Below are 19,333 nucleotides of genomic sequence, written 5' to 3'. Positions count from 1 at the left end.
CCCTGTGCTCTTCCCATTTCAAAGTTGAGTATGCTCTTACTCTTGGCTTAAAACTAATGACACGAAATCATTTTTCCCTATACTTGTGTCAGGCAAGATGTGGGAAGAAATATCCTATGCTTGGGTATTACAGTCTGAGAAAATAACTATCCCCAGTCCCTATGAGAATAACTACTTTTTGCTGAAAACAAAAGGAAAGGGGAAAAATCTGACCTGTGTTTTGATTCCAGGAACCTCTCAAAATATCGTTACCATGTTATTTCCGCTGCCCCAGGTGACCACTGCTATTATTGAATACTCAGAATGCTGGCAAGCTGAATCTGTTTTTAAATTGTAGCTCATTGAACTGTGTGCGGTTCCTATGAATGCTTTTATTTAGCAGATTTGAGGGTAGAGACTAATTTCTTTTGTTTTTCTTGGAAATGTGCAGATTTATTTTTGTTTCTACACCAAGGTGGAAGCTGTTAAATCTGCTTAACAAGTGCCAGGAAACACAGCCTAAGGGCTCTAAACAGCTAACTAACTTGGCGCAAAGGCTCCTGGTCTAATTTCAGGGTGCAAGATTAGAAAGTTGCCTCTTATCAATCAGTTGAGTTGCTTTTCTTAAAGTGCCCAGATAATAGTGGCTTAAAAATAGTCACTGTTTGATATTCTTCCCTTTAGAAAAGTAGGTAAACTAATGTAAGAATATACATATGCTCCCTTTTCCTGTAAACGCAGTTCTTCTTAATTAGAGAACTGCTAGATTTATTTTTATTTACTTTTTATTCAGGTATGACACATTCCTGTCGAAGGTACAGATCTTAAGTATACAGTACAATATAGTTGTATACATCCATCTATATCTATATATAGAAACATAAATCTGTGTAACTGCCACTCAGAGTTAAAAAAAGAGAATATGTCCAGCCCCCAGAAGGTTTTTTCATCCTTCTTTCCAGTACAAACCCAGAAAAAATTTTTTTGATTTTGATTCTATAACCATAGATTAGTATTGCCTGTATCTGAACTTTATATGAGCAAAACCATTGAATCTGGCTTCTTTTTTCCAATAGAAGTCTGTGAGATTCATCCATGTAGCATGTAGTGGGAGTTCTTCATCTTGTGTAGCATTCCATTTTATGAGTATATCACCAATTATGGATCTGTTTGAATGCTGATAGACATTTGGGTTATTTCTATTTTGATACAAATAAAGCTGTTGTGAGCATTGTTATATATATCTTTTGATGGACATAAACCCTTAGTTCTTATGGGTAAGTAGCGATGGATGGAATTGCTACATCATAGGATATGTACTGGTTGCTTTCCTACCAGCAGTGTAGGAGACTGCCAGTTATCTACATTCTCGTCAACATTTGGTCTTGTCAGTCATTAATTTTAGCCATCCTCATGAATGTGTACTGGTGTCTGTCTCATTGTAGTTTTATTATTTATTTTTATTTTTGAGAGAGAGAGGGAGAGAGACAGAATCTTGAGTGGGCTCCACGCTGTGCACAGAGCCCAACAGGGGACTGGATCTCACAACCCTGAGATCATGACCTGAGTGGAAATCAAGAGGTGGCTGCTTAACCCACCGAGCCACTCAGGTGCTCCTCATTGTGGTTTTAATTTGCATTTCCTTGAGGACCAGTTTAACTAGAGTTTATTCTGTTTTTGTTTTGTTTTCTTACACATTTCAAGTAACTGCTCTTGAGATCTTGATTCATTGAGTCTCCTGGGATGGGGCTCCAGCACTTAGATCTTTAAAATCCCCGCAGTGATTCTGATGACAGGATGGATGCCTCTGGATTAAGAATTAAGACATTTTCAGCACTTCCTAGGGGTTTATTTAAAAAGTTTCCAAGAATGTTTGCACAACCTTTTAAGGAGATCATCAAAATAAAAAAATTTCTATTTGAAACACATTAAATAGATTGGGCTATGATTAAAGGTCTTCAATTTTTGAATAAATAAGTTGAAATTGCAGGTTGCTTCACTAAAAATTGCAACTACTGATGTTTCTCATTTGTATACATTTGTTAGATTTACCTTTACAAAATGTTCTTCTATAAAAAATGATGTGTTCTGAAATGAGAAAACAGTTACTTTAGGATTGATGTTAATTGATGCATAATCTTTGTCGATAGACTCTTAATTTGTTAAGTTAATTAGGCATAGATCCAATCAAAATGCATCTCTTGACAAAAAAAAAATTCTACAACAGACCAGGTAAATTAGTAATTAATAGAAACAGAGTAACCTTGACCTATTTGCCTGGTGACCTGTTTGTGAACATAAAGGTAAAATTTTTGCTGTAGAAACCAGAAAGTATCCTATCAGCAAATGTAGCCCAGCTTGAGAGAAAAGGATCTCATCTAGTCTCCTGACAAGGACATGAGCAACACTGCAGTTTTATTACCACATGCTAAATACAGTATGGCAGTAATTACAAAATCAGAGGACCTGTCATATTAACTTTGAAATATTCTCCTTATCAATGAGAAAGAGTAGAATTGCTTCCCTGGGCTTGAGCTCTTGTGCCTTTATATATATATATGTATGTATGTACGTATGTATGCATGTATATATGGGGTACCTGGGTGGCTCAGTTGGTTGAGCATCCAACTCTTGATTTTATCTCAGGTCATGATCCCAGGGTCATGGGATCCAGCCCCATATTGGGCTCCTTGCTGAGTGTGGAGCCTGCTTAAGATTGTCCCTCTCCTTCTGTCCCTCTCCCCGACTCACACGCTCGCTCTCTCTCTCTCTCTCTCTCAAATTAAAAAAAAATTAATTTAAAAGAAAAAATATATCGGTATATGTCATTTTGACTGTTTAGAGGCATTACGTAGGCACCCGACTTCTATGAGGGACAGTAACACCAGGGCATTATGGTTCCAACCAGGATAAAACTGTGCATTAAGCCAGGGTCATGTGGACCAATTTATTATTTGTAGTTCTCTTCACATAATAATATACTTCTCTTCACCAAAAGCTGGTTGTAGCTTACCTTACCAGTACTTGTTACCTTTCTAAGTAAAATTTAGTTAAGAATTTGCTCCAGCAGCTTATTAGGCCTTTAACGAATGCTAATTCTCTTTATGTTTTTTGAATTAAGACACAGGAAATGATTTTACACACATAAGCAAACCCTAAGCTGATATTTGGTTCTCAGAAACTTGATACCAGCATTACTTAGAAAGAGCAGTAAGTTAGAGACCCAGGTGAGGCAGAAAACAACAGACGGGATCTGCTCAACTACTTGTCGGGCAGAATGGGGTAAATCATGTGTCTTTATAAAGTGGAACAGAAGTTTTTCAGACCAATTGGTTAACTTTGACCAGAAATGAGAGTACTTAGACACACTGCAATGCTTGCATTAAAATATGCAGAGCTGAGTATATAGTCAAATTAATATGAGTAAAACAGCCCCAAAGACTAAAACTTTGAAGATAGTGCATTATATGAGCCAAAGTGGCAGAGCAGTGTTCCCTCTCCTTTTTAAAAAAAAAAAAGTTTAATGTTTTATTTAATTTTTTTGAGAGACAGAGCACGAGCAGGGGAGGGGCAGAGAGAGAGGGAGACACAGAATCCGAAGCAGGCTCCAGGCTCTGAGCTGTCAGCACAGAGCCTGCCCCGGGGCTCGAACCCACGAACGCAAGATCATGACCTGAGCCGAAGTCAGACTCTTAACCGACTGAACCACCCAGGTGCCCCGGTTCCCTTTCCTTTTTAAGTCTTCATATGCCATCTTGTTTGGAATGGTTGGGCTTGCTTTTCATGGCTGTTTAAAGGTCTTTTCTTTCATGAGCTTGCTAGTGAACATAGTGGAAGTTCTCTCCAGTTCTTGCCTCTTAGAAGTAGATGCAAGCTTTCCCATATTGTGAACAAGATACTATATATTTTTTAAAAAGGAACCTTTGAATCCCAGTCTTTTTTTTTCTTCCAGAAATTGAGAGGATCTTGCATCTCTAAAGAGGATAAAAAAACTTTAGTCATTCACAGGTAGAAGAAATGGAAGGTTAAAAATGAGATGGTCCCATTGTGTTAATAAAACAGGGTCAGATAAAAGGATTGCCTGGCCGGGTGATTCTTTTCCCACACTGAAGATGAATCACTGTGTTCATTTAGTGTGTAGCTATCAAGTTTAGAAAAAATATTAAAGGAAAAGTATATCTCTAAAAACATCCACCTGAAAAACTTACTTTAGGAGTTACAGTGGAGAATTAGGTTTCAGACTGTTTTATTTAGTGATGTGTTTCCAGTGTTGAGTTTCATTTTGTTTTGGTCAGAACTAAAAATTGAATGGGATCATACGATTTTACCACATGTCTGTGGCACAAAAAGAAGTATGTAAAATGTATTTGTGAATACAGCCAATAGGATATGGTAACTGCTTTCTGACCTCTCGCCTCCCCCCCTTTTCTTCCTTGAAGTTGTATAGGTTTTTCTGAAAGCTCTTCAGAAAATATTTTTTCTGAAAATTTTTATATTTCAGGTAAATATTTTTCATAATTCTCTTAAGTTTAACAATGCACAAGGATTTACTGAATCACTGATGTAAAGTGATTTTATATATTTGTAACTGAGTCAAAACAGTAAAACATTTCACAGAGTACATTATGTACACTATTGGCAATCAACATCTATTAGACCTAATGAGGTATTTATGAGTTCCCACTGAAATTATGGCATTATGTTGTATAAATGTCCAAAAGAATATTTTTCTGTTCTCACCATTTTCTTTTCTCACCTTTCATAAATAAGAAGGAATTAACTCCTGGCATAAAGTATTAGATTTTATTAGATGAGCTTGTATGAAGACGTGACATTGCATGCAGCATAACAAAGAGAAAATGTTAGAAATTAGCTCAACTTCTATGTACTCAGGCCAAACTCTCCAAGTGAAAGAAGTCTTCATACTTAAATTAGCACCTAGTAGGGCTGACGTAATGCTTGAGCAAATTCCAAACTGCACTTGCAGTTGAATGGATCTTGAAGATTTGGGAGTGCCCCTTGCCGTAATCTCTTCCAGCATGACGTAGAGAAAGTGCCTAGTGGGGCACCTGGGTGGCTCAGTTGGTTAAGCTGAGTCCGATTTTGGCTCTGGTCATGATCTCACAGCTCATGAGTTTGAGCCCCGCATCGGGCTCTGTGCTGACAGCTCAGAACCTGGAGCCTGCTTCAGATTCTGTATCTCCCTCTCTCTCTGCCCCTCCCCTGCTCACACTATGTCTCTCTCCTTCAAAAATAAACATTTATTTATTTATTTATTTATTTACTTATTTATTTATTTTAAATAAACATTTAAAAAAAGAAAGAGAGAGAGAGAAAGAAAGAAAGTGCTTAGTGAGTTTCTGCTAGGTGAATGAAACACTTTAAGCATCTACCACCTGTGGGGCACACTGATGCATAGGAGTTCTGATCCTTTGTGTTTGTTTTGGGGACCCATAAATAAAAGTAAACTTATATTTAGCCATACTAATGTGTTTATTCAAGCTTTATAATTATGAGCTTTTTTAAAAAGTTTATTAATTTTGAGAAAGAGCATGCATGAGGGGCAGGTGGGGGGGGGAGAGAGAGAGAGAGAGAGAGAGAGAGAGAGAGAGAGAGAATTCCAAGCAGGTTCCACACTGTCAGCACAGAGCCTGGTTTAGGGCTCGATCCCACGAAGCCATGAGATCATGACCTGAGCTGAAACCAAGAGTTGGATGCTTAACCGACTGAGCCACCCAGGTGCCCCATGATATGAGCTTCTGTGCTTAGGAAGAACAGTTATAAAATATAAACTACATAAATTTTGCTGTGGTGCATATACAGATATTAAAGTTGAATACATAAAGACATTATCAAAACCATGTGGACTTATCCTGTAGTGTCTAGGGAAGCTAGAGCTGACATGTAGCTCCTTCCTGGTGAATTGACAGGTCATATGACCTCCCATTTGATTTTATTTGGTTGAACATATTAAATCCTTTACCACTTTTTAGTGTCTTTTAGATAATGTTTTGTTATTAAAAAAAAATCTCCGTTTGAAGCCAGCCTTTTCTGTTCTAACATAAACAGACAGTAAATAAATTTGTTTATTCATATATGAGTATTTACCTTTTTCTGGATTTTTATTTAGTCTTGTATTCCTAACCACACTAACAGAGAATTTTTCCTCTGGGTTCTTGAAAATTTATTTGGTTGTGTCAGTGATTAACGTGGGATTTTATCTCTAGGTTTTCAGTTTGTTTTCAGATTACTTAACTGTAAACAATTTAGCTAGCTTCATATATCTTCTCAGAACATTGTTAAGTGCTTAATAAATTACTCCCTCACTTGCTGACCCCTTTTGCCTGAAAATATTACAGAAACCCAATAAATGGTAAATGAGGCTATGAGCTGAGGGGAGAGGAGAAGCATTAAAGAAAATCTCTTTCCCTGAACATGAATCCCAGAATTTGAGCTATTTCTCCTTAGTCTGCTGAGGAGTAGAAGGAAAAGAACGAACAGCAAAATAAAGATGGGGCGAAGAGGTGATCCTCATGCCTGTAAATGCCACATAATAAAATGGGCCTCCTTGGAAAGTTGGCTTGGCGTGGGAAGCACTGTTTTTTTATTATGGAAAAAAAATCTACCTCTGGTGCTACGATTATATAACATCTTCATTGCCAGTAGCCTCAAAACTAAAGATTGTTCAAGGCAAAGTTAACATGGCTTTATTATAGCCCCTGGAAGAAAGAGCCTTTACTCTTCATATCTCTTTGACAAGAGCCAATAATTTCTTTTACAAATGTTGCAGTATAGGTAGAATTTGTTTTAACTGACATTGTCATGGTTTATCACTCTCCTGTGTGTTCAAACAGTTTGTCTTCAAACTTTCAAGGAGCTTTATTTAAGAAACAGCCCTTAAAATGGAATAGACGATGACAGTTCTACTTTGGTGTTGCAGATCTTGTGAAGCCCCCTGGCAACTCTGCCCAGGCGCCAGCCGATTTACCTTTGGCGGTCAACACAGCACCGCCGTCCACCCAGGTAGATTCATCCTCCGCTGCTCCACCTCCTCCCTATCAGCTAATTAATCTTCCACCACACCTGGAAACTGTTGGCATCCAAGAGGATCCTCAAGACTACCTCTTGCTAATCAACTGTCAAAGCAAGAAGCCTGAACCCACCAGGTAAATACCTGTGCGTGTGTGCATGCGTGCATGCGTACGCACTTAGAATCTTGAAACTTTTTAAATTCTGATTTGAAGGCTTAACAGAAACCCAGCTATCTAGGGTTATAGTTTAGGCTTACTATATTTCAGGTTATATTCTTCTAATGGTTTCTGATATTCAGGAGTTTTATGGAAGAAACGCATTCTCTACTATCTTTGGCAAAAAACACCGTACCTACAAGGCTCTTTTAGAAATCTGTCTCCTGTTTCATAGTCTTTGTTACAGACTCACAGTATTACTTGCTTAACAGATTGCACTGATTTATAAATGGTGATCTTGCTCCATTTCTTATGTGATTGTAAACCAGCCAAGGGTCATCTTTTGTTTCTGAAGAAGGAGAGGAATACCTACTACTAGAAGATTTTGAAAGCAAAACGATTCCGTTGCAGTGAGTGTGTTGTGGTTGCTTTGGATCTGTGTGAGAAATTAATTATACAGGTAAAATCCCAATATAGCAAATTCTATGGGAATATATAAATTGGGTTTTAGTGAAATTTGATGAAATCTAATCAATCAAGTATATTGCTAAAAACCATAAAACTTTCCAGTCATCGTACCTAGCCGTGAAGCAGAGCTTACCTCAAGCTCTGAGTTTATACATTTCTAAGTAGAAACAAATCTGTGGACTTCAGTGCTTGCCCAAAGGTATCATAAAGCCTTCCCCAAATCCTTGGTTTCCCCATCATCTCCCTTCCTGCTTCTTTCTTTTCTTCTAAGCTGTGCAGTAGTTTCATTTGATCACTCTTTTTATTTTCTGTTAATTGGAAGGCCAGAGGTAACAGAATTGGAGCCAGAAAATGAAGACCAGGGAACCCGTGTCTGCCATCAGCAGTGTGGTGGCAACTAGTGATGTTGGGGATATTTATGTCCTCACTTGAGGAATATAAAAGTGGGAATTACATCGTAGATGTGAAAGATGCTTTTTAAATGGAGTGATTGGATATTAAGCATTATTTTATAACAAAAAATTGTTGTGATTGTTTTCATGGAGAAAGTGACTGTTACCGGACTAAGATGGTACAAAGTGCTTGTTCAACAATTTTTATATAGAATTTGTCAAGAACCACAGATTAGGTTGTTGTGAATGATTCCCCGAGATAATGGAATACAGACATTCCAGAGATGGGTTTCTAGATATTTGTTGTAATGGGATTTTACCTGTAAGAGCAAAAAAACAAAAACAAAAACAAACAAACAAAAATCTTTTTATAAATCAACACTAGTTAATAATATCAAATTCTAACTTGATTTTGCTTGTTTGCTGTGAGTATTTAAAATTATACATTCGCAACTTTGTTACCTCTGCTACTAACTAAGATTTTATTTTATAGAGATTCACAATTATTTTTCAGTAACAACTTTTTAAAAGCCAATAGCTAAGTCACAGTTTTCAGTGCATTTTCTTGTTATATGGTATCTTTCATTGATCTCATTGGTGTTACAGCTTTCCTGTTATAGTAGAAATTATGCTGAGAATCCCTGCTCAGATAGATTTTGTATCTATGTATTTTGCAGAAGTGACAGTTAATTGACAGATATTTATGAAGTACCCACTATGTGCCCACTGTCTTGGTAGGTGCTGTGAAGGAACAGACTAACTACATAAGCCGCCTCAGATACAGTCACCCTCAGAGTTTACAAGCAAAGCTTATGAAGAAGTCAAAACATGCGAACGTTAAGTGTCTGCAGGTGAAGGCAGGAGAATTGCTTTGCAAACTCTTGTTCATCTGGCAGGACTCAGGATTCAGCTCAGACATCTACTCCTCTAGGAAACATTCCTCCAAACTCCCAGCCTGAACTAAATGCCTCTGTGGGTTTTCATAGCATCCTGGTCATGCCTCCCTTTTATCACAGAATTGGAAATAGTTTGATATATATAGTTTATTGTTCGCTAAACCATAAGCTAGTCAAGAGCAGGGAACTTATTACTTGTGCTTCTAGCTTCTCTTAACCCACATGTTTGAATTAAATGAAGTGCAAATTTAGAATATGTGTAGATGCATTAGAAATTCCTAGAAGGGACAGTGCACGTGTTCTTAAAATGGGAGGTGAAACATTTCCAAGGAGGTGTAGGATTTGAACTATACTTGTTGGTGAGAGAAGAGGACCCTGTCATTAGCAATCTGCATAAAAAGCATTTGAGAGAAAGGCGAGGTGAGAGTGAGGGGCCAGAGGAAGCAAATGAGAGGAAAGCCTGCCCAGAGTAGAGGGTTCCACTGGGGGAGAGTAGGGCATAAGATAGGGCATGTCAGGTGGAGCCAGGAATGGTATAGCCTCAGCCAGGGATGGTATAGCCAGGGATGGTAAGTGGAGTTGCTTGTGGGCTTTTTTTGTAGTTCCCACAGCCTGCTGGGACCTTTAACAGTATTTTCTCCAAATAGATGAGTGATATGAAAACCATGTTCTGAAAATACTGACCTTATAGCAGCCTCGCAGTATGGTCCCTTGAGTTCACTGGAAGAGGGAGAAACTGGAGGAAGGAGGTCCACTGAGACTTCTTAGGAGGGTTCGGTGGTGTGGATCTTAGCAGAGACCCAGACCTGAACTTGGGGTGGGGACAGTGGGAACAGAGCAGGGAACAGTTACTTGGTTAGGAAGGTTAGGAAGAAGGAGTCAGTGCCTGAAGGGGGATGGTGGAGATCAAAGAGAGTGAGTCAACGCTGATTGCATTTTGAGCCTAGAGAATCTGGATAAAGACATTTCTTTTCATGGCAAGTCAGAAAGGACAATCAGTTTGAGAAGTAAGTTGAATTTGGCTTGGTATGCATAAGCAGGGTTAACACTGGGGTAACCATATAGAAATATATTTGAACAGTTTGAAAATATGGGACTCAAGAGTTTGGTGAGATGATGGGAGTCATCAGCATTCAGTGGAATGTGAAGTCATGAGAAAGGAGGGTTTTTAAATGGTGTGTGTGGTCAAGAATCAGAATCCAGAAGACTGGATTCTGTTGGCTGTTCCCGGGTGGAGACACGGGGAGAAGGAGCCAGTCAGTGAAACAAGGGAGTAATCAGCGAGGGAGAATGGAAGTGAGGATGTTACAGTATGGGTTCCGTGACACCAGCGGTGGAGAGTTTGAATAAATACATGTGATACATAGTGCTAGGTGTTACTAAAAGATCAGGGAAGATCAGACCTTAAATAACTCTCACAAGTTACATTTTAAAAGATTAAATTCAAGTTCCTACCGGACTTTAGACATCACTCAAAAGAGGTTAAGTATCTTGTTAACCGTTAAGGAAGTGCAATGTGCTGGTATCTTTAGCTTCATTTTGGCTTTTACCCGAATTTTGTGATACCACAGAAAGCAAAGACTGGAAATGTACCCAAAACATTAAATATACTCTAATGAGATTTCTCAAGGTTAATTATTTTTTGGAGTTGGCGAACTCTGTGCGTTATATTTTGATCGTCTTTATAGTATTGGCTGAGTGTTTGTTAAAGAAAATTAGTAGAAAGGAAGATATACAAACCTTTCAAGTTGCCACCTCCTTGTAGGTCACATTGAATTTATTCAATACCAGGAAATCATTAGACTTATAGTCTTGCAGAACAACGAATTTGCCACAGGTGGGCTAAAGAGCAATGGACCAGCTTGATAAACTGCATTGGCACGAGGTTTCTGCATGCTCTTCAGGGGAAATGATTTTCCTTGTGTCTATGTCTTAATCATTTACCTTTCTCAGAGTTTTGTACCTTTCTAATTCCAGTGCTTCAGGGATCATGGATTTAATAGGTGGATTTGGGGGTGTGGGCACGTACAGGGCAGGAATTAGGGAGAATGCTTTTGGTGGTTTTGTGGTGGTGGTTTTATTGTCTGGTGTATAATCATAAAAACTAAGGAACATTCATGCTTTAAATCTTATGGATCACACAAAAAAATCTAATGAAAAAAGCCATGTAGTTTGATTGCTAAACTATAAATATATTTATTAAAATGTAGTCTTATGTCTTCACCGTGTTTTATTTTCTGTCATTAACAATTTTTATTTAGAACACATGCTGATTCTGCAAAATCCACCTCTTCTGAAACAGACTGCAATGATAACGTCCCTTCTCATAAAAATCCTGCTTCCTCCCAGAGCAAACATGGAGTGAATGGCTTCTTTCAGCAGCAAATGATGTATGACTCTCCACCGTCTCGTGCTGCATCTGTTTCTGTAGACTCCAGCCTTTATAACCTGCCCAGAAGTTACTCCCACGATGTTTTACCAAAGGTGTCTCCATCAAGTACCGAGGCAGATGGAGAACTCTATGTTTTTAATACCCCATCTGGGACATCAAGTGTAGAGACTCAAATGAGGCATGTATCTATTAGTTATGACATTCCTCCAACACCTGGTAATACTTATCAGATTCCACGAACATTTCCAGAAGGAACTTTGGGACAGACGTCAAAGCTAGACACTATTCCAGATATTCCTCCACCTCGGCCACCGAAACCACATCCGGCTCATGACCGATCGCCTGTGGAAACGTGTAGTATCACACGCACGGCCTCAGATACTGACAGTAGTTACTGTATCCCTACAGCAGGGATGCCACCATCACGTAGTAATACCATTTCCACTGTGGATTTGAACAAATTGCGAAAAGGTCAGCTCTAACTGGCTTCTACTGTGTTAGAAGTTAATGATAGAAAATCTGTTTATCTGAATATTTGTTCTTTTCAGCATAGAATGATGGTAAATGATAGTCCTTTTTTTTCCTCAGCTCTGCAGTCACCCACTCATGTAGGAAGATGGCAGAGTCTCAGTAGATCCTTTGAAGGGTGTTTGTGCATGCAGCGAGTGCCTGTGTGCATGCTCTGCTGGAAGGGAGAAAGAGGTGGAGTTTTCCATCCCTGAAGAAGTATGGCCTTAGTAATACCTTCCTGCCAAAGGAAGTGTGCACCCCTCTTTCCTGCTTTCCATGTATCCTGGGTGTGTAGACTGTAATGGGACAGAGGAGCAGGAAAAGGACCAGCCACAAAGCCTCTCCGAGTCATCCCTTTCCTGTATTTGTGTGCCATCATAGCTGCTTCCACGTCACATCTGTTGGGCTCCGTTTCCTTCCTTCCTCGATAAGCAATTTATACGTTGTACCCAACGAGTATACTCAGTCCTAATCAGTTGTTTGTTTGGTTTTATTTATTTTTAAAGCTCTGAATCTTCTCTCCCCTTACCCTAGCCACTTCACTGAGTCCTATACCATCTCCTAGAGCCTGCCAAAAATTACAGACCTTGAGAGGGGAAAAATTCAGTCTGGGTTCCAATCTGAGGTTCTTAAAGTCCTAAAAAATAGAAGGCCAGAGTTTAAGAGGCACATACCCTATAAACTATGTGCTAACGTTTCTGTGTTTTGTGGTAGTTATCCACCTGTCCTAAAGAAAATGAAGATTTAATGCACCGTGAATAGTACTAATATGGATACTTTATTTGGCCATTCAATACCAGTTTTTAATTCCCTACTTGAAGTAGCTCTGTAATCTAATTATAGGTTACTGAGATATAAGTTAGGCCCAACGTGGTGCAAAAGATGGGAAAATAGAAGTATTTCTTTTCTCCGTCATTAAATACCCATCTCATCCCAGGCTTAGACAATCATTCATTGCCATAATCAAATGCTGGTACTGGTTAGCATATCAGTGAGTGTCTGTTTTCTGGTGGTTTAATGTGCCCATTCAAGATACTGTTCTGTGAGCATCTTTTTAAAAATCTGCGCATGTGCATGCTTACCTGCATGCATGCGTGTAAAGAAAGAGAACAGATCATTCTGAGAATCCTAAGAGATGGCAAAGATGGGAAGAAATGCTTATAGTTTGTTTTCTATTTTAGATGCTAGTTCTCAAGACTGCTATGATATTCCACGAACATTTCCAAGTGACAGATCTAGTTCACTTGAAGGCTTCCATAACCACTTTGTAAGTATAGACCTTGGTATCAAGTGTGTTTCATTGTCAGGATCTTCACACTTAGTGCCCTGAAACTAAATGAGATCATGAAATAAAAGTCCTTTCAGATCCATATGAATAGGTGTGACTTACAACTGTGTTTTCCTGTTTGATAATAGTTTTTGTTTAATGTATGTGTGTTTTAGAAAATCAAAAATATATTGACAGTGGGAAGCGTATCAAGTGAAGAACTGGATGAAAATTATGTCCCAATGAATCCCAATTCTCCTCCACGACAACATTCCAGCAGTTTTACGGAACCAATTCAGGAAGCAAATTATGTGCCAATGACTCCGGGAACATTTGATTTTTCTTCGTTTGGAATGCAAGTTCCTCCTCCAGCTCATATGGGCTTCCGGTCCAGCCCAAAGACCCCTCCCCGAAGGCCAGTTCCTGTTGCAGACTGTGAACCACCCCCAGTGGATAGGAACCTCAAGCCCGACAGAAAAGGTAAGAAGGGCCTTGGCATAGTGAAAGGGCCAGGGACTGCCAGCTTAGATCTGCACTTAACTGTCGTTAAATCCAAAATGGAATTGGGACTAGAAATTCTGAAGTATTTCATAGTACCTTAGTTATCAATCTGTTCATGTGCGGTGTTGCTATTTGTAGATTAATAATTGTTGTATGTTGATGGCCCAGGTGAGATTTCTGCCTCCTGTCTCTAGAGCAGAGGTTACAAACTGAAGTACTCACAAGGTTTGGCAAGCAACAGGAGAAAATTAGGAGAAACTGGAATGCACTTGTCCATTCTAAATGGAATAACTAACTCCTTGGCTATAATCCTTTGTTGACTTGTGAAAATAATACGGGCCCATATGGGCAAATCATCTGATGTATCAAAAGAAGCCAAAAATTTCAGCACTTACATATAAGTATTATCTTTTGATTTTGGAGTTCGATCAGCTAGTTTAATTTTAAAAACAACCAAATAAAAACATTGCAGACCAAACCAAACACTTCTATAGGCTAGATTGGTCTTTGACTGCTGTTTTGTAACCTCTTCTCCGGAATATAGAATATCAAATCAGATTTGAGATTATTAGTGCATTTGCTAAAATTCTTTAAGAATAGTGAGGTTGCTTGCACAATTTTTTCCAGTCCATATGACAACTTCTTAAAAATTATTCTGCCTTTGCTGGGTTATTATAAATGCTTCTAGTCTGTTCTTTCACACTGGCCCTCCTAAGTAACATAAAATTCTAAGGTAGCATGGTTTGCTAAGAACTCAATATAAAAGAAAATTCTCAAACTGGTAATACATACCCAGGTTTTGGGTTTGAGTGGTTAAAACCCAGACAACTAGCAGTGCTGCAGCATGCTGTTAGTGTGATTTAATCTTGACAATGAAGTAAGTTAGTATATTGGCTCTGTGATAAGTTGGCACCATTTCTGGGGAATTCAGCACATTTGAAAAGTCTCATGTGCTGTATATAGCTTTTTAAGAGCATGTAATATTTGTGTAAATTTCTCATTAACCTGGGTTTAGATCATTAATAATAATTCTAATTAAGTTCCAATTGTGGGGAACAGAGTGTGAGACTCACTCAGGGTATACGAAGAAAATGAGTTTTGTTTTATTTTGCCTTTAAGTAAGTAAGGATGGTCCTGTGCTGAAATGAGAAAGTTACTGGAAACAGAGGCACTCCCAGGGGACTGTCCCTTTGTCCTGCTGTCTGCATTTCTGTCCTCTGGGAAGTCTTTGCATCTGCTTTGTTCTATCTCACATTATTTCCTTCTTTTCTGTTTCCTGTTCTATATCCTCTGCACAATTTTTTGCTTTCCTAGAGCTTTGGCCTACAGTGCCCCTCTGTGGCCTTGGTTCTGCCTCAGGGCCCCTTTTTAATGCCCTTGCAGCTTCCACATCTGCTGCTAATTGCCTTGATCATTATTCACTCACTTTAGAGTGCTCATGGATAATCCGATTGCTGTTATTTGTCTTTTCACACCAGACCATGTGATTAATTGCAGGCCAGCCCATAGACTGGCTGCCACTGGTCAGCTGCCCACCTTTGGTCTCACAGCTGGAAAGATAACCATGCGCAACACCCACAGCCACCCAGACAGCCCCAGCAGCAGGGCCATAGTCAGGAATAGTTACCTTAGAAAGGGTGTGAGCATCACAGGCTTTTTATTTGACAACTTTTCCTTTTGCTTCTCTTTGTCCTCATTTGTCTTTAAATCTATTTAGACATTTTTAGTCATTTTCTTCTTTGCATACAATATGCAAAAGATCCCCTTATTTATATGTTAGAAAAGTTTTAAGATCTTTTAGTATTCTCTAGGTCTGACAGCTCGTGTACCCCATTTTATAATATGTATTATCCTATGTATATATCATGATAATATGGCATGTATGCTATGTATCATTTATATTACATATATGTATAATTATACCTCCCTATTTATATGGTGAAAGTACAGTATATTCTAAGTACATTAGAGATTAATAGCCCCAGTACTCTAAACCAACCTGAAGTGACTTTATAGTAGAACAGAACAAAGTAGGTTCTTAGTTACTTCTGGAGGTTGTGTTCAGTCTTAAAAGTTAAGTGAACTATTGAGAGACAATCCTGAGTTCATTGGCCAGTTGCTTATTTGGTATCTATGCTTAGATACAAAATGAACTGAGAAAGCACCCAGAATAAAATATATAGTTTAGGCAAAATCAAGAAGAATTGGTTTAGCAAAACAGTAAAGAGATTACTAAAATCATAGTAATTTAAAAAAAAATAAGGTTTTGCTTTTCGTTAGTACTATTCTACTTTTTAAATAAATATACAAGAAAGGAAGCATGAGAGACTATTTAACTTGGCAGTTTGTCAACTCACTTTAGAAAGTTAAAGCGATTCAAGAAAAATATATTTTAAAACCCAAGTAAAGATCTTGGAGCAGTTTGTCTTTAAAAACTTAAGCTGTAAAACAAATGTCTTTTTTGTTCTTCTTCTCATGAAATTCTTCTCATGCATAGCAGCAGATGAGTCTGTTTTACTTTCACATTTTGTGACATCAGATGCATGTCTCAGTCTATTGTTCTAGTATCTCTTATTAACTAAACTTCATAATTAGCAAACCGAATTCTATCAAATATGGCTTGATTCGTTTCAAAGCCCAATATAACTGGTTCAACACCCAATATAACCAATTTCTGTGATTGTCTTCTTTAGAAGAGTCTGCAACAAATGAGTGACATTCTGGCCTTGTTTATAACCCCAAATATAGATGTCAGCTGCTGTAGTTAGCAGTTCAGATACGTTTTTCAAATACTTCTGAGTAACTGAAGCTTCAGAAATACATAGATGTTCTTAACATTTATGTTTAATGTATTTTCATGGACCCTTTGCCCGTCACCCAACTTGTGGTAGCTATATTTTCAGCCATACTATTTCTGTCATGATAGTATTTGTTTTGAACCAAGTTTTGGGTATATTAATAGAGGAGAAAAAGCATAATTTATATAGATTGTATTAAATATAGATCATATGAGTCATTGTAAATGCAGAGCAAATTGTTTTGATTGCTTCCACTAAAATTTATATTTTACTTGAAAATCAAGTTTATAAAGTTTTAGAAATTTCTGTATTTATTGTGGCTTCTCTTAAAGTAAATCATTACATGAACCTACCATATTTAATCACTGCACTGACCTAGGTCCCCCCTACTTCCATTCAGTCTCCTTCTAACATGACGCGGCAGCCATTTGAGCCTCAGATGCTATCTTTATAGTTTGTTTTCTTCAGCTTTGTCCATCCATGGCTTTCTGCAGTAGTTCTGACCATTAGTTATTGTATTGATTTTGATTTATTTCTGGTATTTTTGTACATTAGTCTGATTAGAGTATCTTCAGGTCTTCACCTCAGTATAGGTGAAGACCAGTCCAGATCCAGAAGACGAGTCCCAAGGATCTTCCCTAGATGGGTCTTTTTGGCACAGTTGACATATGGGCTCTAAATGTTTTTTCAAGAGATCTTTTAAAGTTTTTGACTGTGACTAAAAATTAACATACTTTTTATTTTTATTTTTTTAATGTTTATTTATTTATTTATTCACTCTGTTTAGAGACAGAGTGAGCTTGAGCATGAGCCGAGGGAGGGGCAGAGAGAGGAAGAGAGAGGATCCCAGGCAGGCTCCATGCTGAACATGGAGCCTAACTCGGGGCTCGATCTCATGACCTGAGCTGAAATCAAGAGCTGGATGCTTAACTGACTGAGTCACCCAGGTGCCCCAACATGCTCTTTAAAAACTACTTTTATACTATAATAAATGTTTGGGAGTTGGATGAATGATACTAGTAAATAAAACTAGATTTTTAATAAACAAGTATTAAGTTTGAATCTCAAGTCAGATTTTTGGTTTAGAGTTAGAATTTAAAAGAAATGAGAATGGAGTGCATTTTTGGAGAGCCTTGCTGGCTCAGTCAGAAGAGCATGAGAGCCTTGATTTTGGGGTCATTGAATATGAGTCCCACATTAGGTATAGAGATGACTTAAATAAATACACACTTTTTAGAACAATGGAGTGCATTTTTATAGCATAACTTTTACATGCAGGGGTTTTTTTTTCCTGAAAATTCTTTACCTTCCAATATATAAGTATCATTATTATATTCCTCTTCATACAATGAGACTATTAAAACAGGTGTAAAAGTTTTTCACGATACTACCCGGATTACTTTTTGGAATTTAGCAAAGGATAATAATGTTGTGAATTATCTTTCTTCTTTCTTCTTTCTTAATTTTCGAGATGCCTAATGGAAACAAAATGATCTGTAAAACTGCAGAAGAGTAAATATTTTAGGCTAAGATAAACCTGTAATTATACACAAAATAAATGTTCTACTTTGTGCTGAATTTATGTAAGCAGTGCCTATTAAAATACTACTTGATAGTGTACGGACTTTCCAAAAAAGATTGCATCTGCTTATTTGAAACGTGACCTCGTGTGACTTCCTTGACCATATTTGGGGTGACCAACTTTTGAAACAACATTCAGTTGCTTTTAGTTTCCATTTAAAGGACAACAAAAAATTATGGTGTTGATCAGATTAAACACCACCAGCTGTAAGAGAACTGCAGTTCATCCACATAGATTTATGTGCCTGCCATTATAGGATATAGTCTTTGCTGGGTCTTGGGTCTTCGAATACAAGGAAGGTATAAATGGCTTCCCTGAAGAAGCTCACTGTCTAGTGCAGGAGGTTGAAAAGTAAACACATCATCATAATTAGCGTGGAAAGGACTGTGGTTGAGGTAAGCTTTTGGCACTGTTATCTAAGCTCCCCTGAGGAAAGTCTGAGGGGGTGAATGGCAATTAAACGATGGTAGAGGAGGGGAGGATGGCAGAGATTGTTTTAGTCCGAATAAATGGCATACCCAGATCCTTTAAAAGAGGACAGATGGGACTGGCTGAGTCGCGAGTGGGAGGGAGGAAATCAGATGGGAAGGGAGGACGGGAGTAAAGTATGAATGGAGGAGGGAATGCCAAATGCCTTGCAGGTGCCTGGTCCTGAGGGTGTTATAATCCATGCTAATGAGTCTGGGCTTTATTCTGGGTACACCACTAAAGGGTTTTATGCAGGCAAGTAACATAATCAGGTTAGCCCCTAGAAAGCTCAGTTTAAGATTTAAGGATATGATAGAAAAAAGAAAAAAACCTATATTCTCTAAAATGTTATAAAAATCACATTTTTTCAGCATCTTCCTCAGAGAGTGCTTCGCTCAGTTTTCCAAATCCAAGGTTCTCAAAGCCTTGGTTTAGAAGTGATTAGATGGGTAAAGGCATAACAAAATCCCTTTCCTCGCTCTCATGGTCCCTCAACTTGGGGACTTAAGTGATTTTTACAAGTTTTAAGGGCATTTAGAATATAGGTGGAAGTCATTTAGCCATACAGTGTGAGCTCTTCACTTTCAGGGAAACAAACCAGGTAAGTGAAGTGCACTTTAAAAACAGGGAGTTTTAAAGAATGGACTTCAGACTTGCAGATTTTTTTATTTTTTTAGGTAAATGAAACAGACTATTGTCATTATAAATATAAATTAAAACTTACAGAATAAAGATTAGAGAGAAAGTAGAAGCTAGAAAGACTCCTAAGAGATCTGCCATGGCAGCTGCTAATAGAGAAAACAAAGCAGGTTTGTGGTGCTGAGTCAAAGGATAAATTCCGTTTTGAACATGTAGTGTGAATGCTGGCGGAATATCCATATGGGGTAGTTGTG

General features: G+C 38.1%; 1 protein-coding gene across 8 annotated transcripts in view; it reads left to right on the top strand.

The window, feature by feature from the left end:
• The window catches only part of GAB1 (GRB2 associated binding protein 1), a 122,641-nt gene that overhangs the window by 85,024 nt on the left and 18,284 nt on the right, over nucleotides 1–19,333 (top strand). For 6 of the 8 annotated variants that reach the window (XM_027066730.2, XM_027066714.2, XM_053216920.1 and 3 more), the window contains exons 3-7: nucleotides 6,920–7,145; nucleotides 7,496–7,576; nucleotides 11,184–11,785; nucleotides 13,006–13,091; nucleotides 13,268–13,571. In XM_027066730.2, the coding sequence (XP_026922531.1) occupies nucleotides 6,920–7,145; nucleotides 7,496–7,576; nucleotides 11,184–11,785; nucleotides 13,006–13,091; nucleotides 13,268–13,571 (1,299 nt within the window). The remainder of the gene's footprint in view (nucleotides 1–6,919; nucleotides 7,146–7,495; nucleotides 7,577–11,183; nucleotides 11,786–13,005; nucleotides 13,092–13,267; nucleotides 13,572–19,333) is intronic. The other 2 variants (XM_027066739.2, XM_027066724.2) reach the window with 1 other exon arrangement.

The sequence above is a fragment of the Acinonyx jubatus genome, chromosome B1 (genome assembly GCF_027475565.1).
Source record: "Acinonyx jubatus isolate Ajub_Pintada_27869175 chromosome B1, VMU_Ajub_asm_v1.0, whole genome shotgun sequence".
Taxonomy (NCBI): Eukaryota; Metazoa; Chordata; class Mammalia; order Carnivora; family Felidae; genus Acinonyx; species Acinonyx jubatus.
This window is presented reverse-complemented; position numbering and strand designations above follow the sequence as displayed.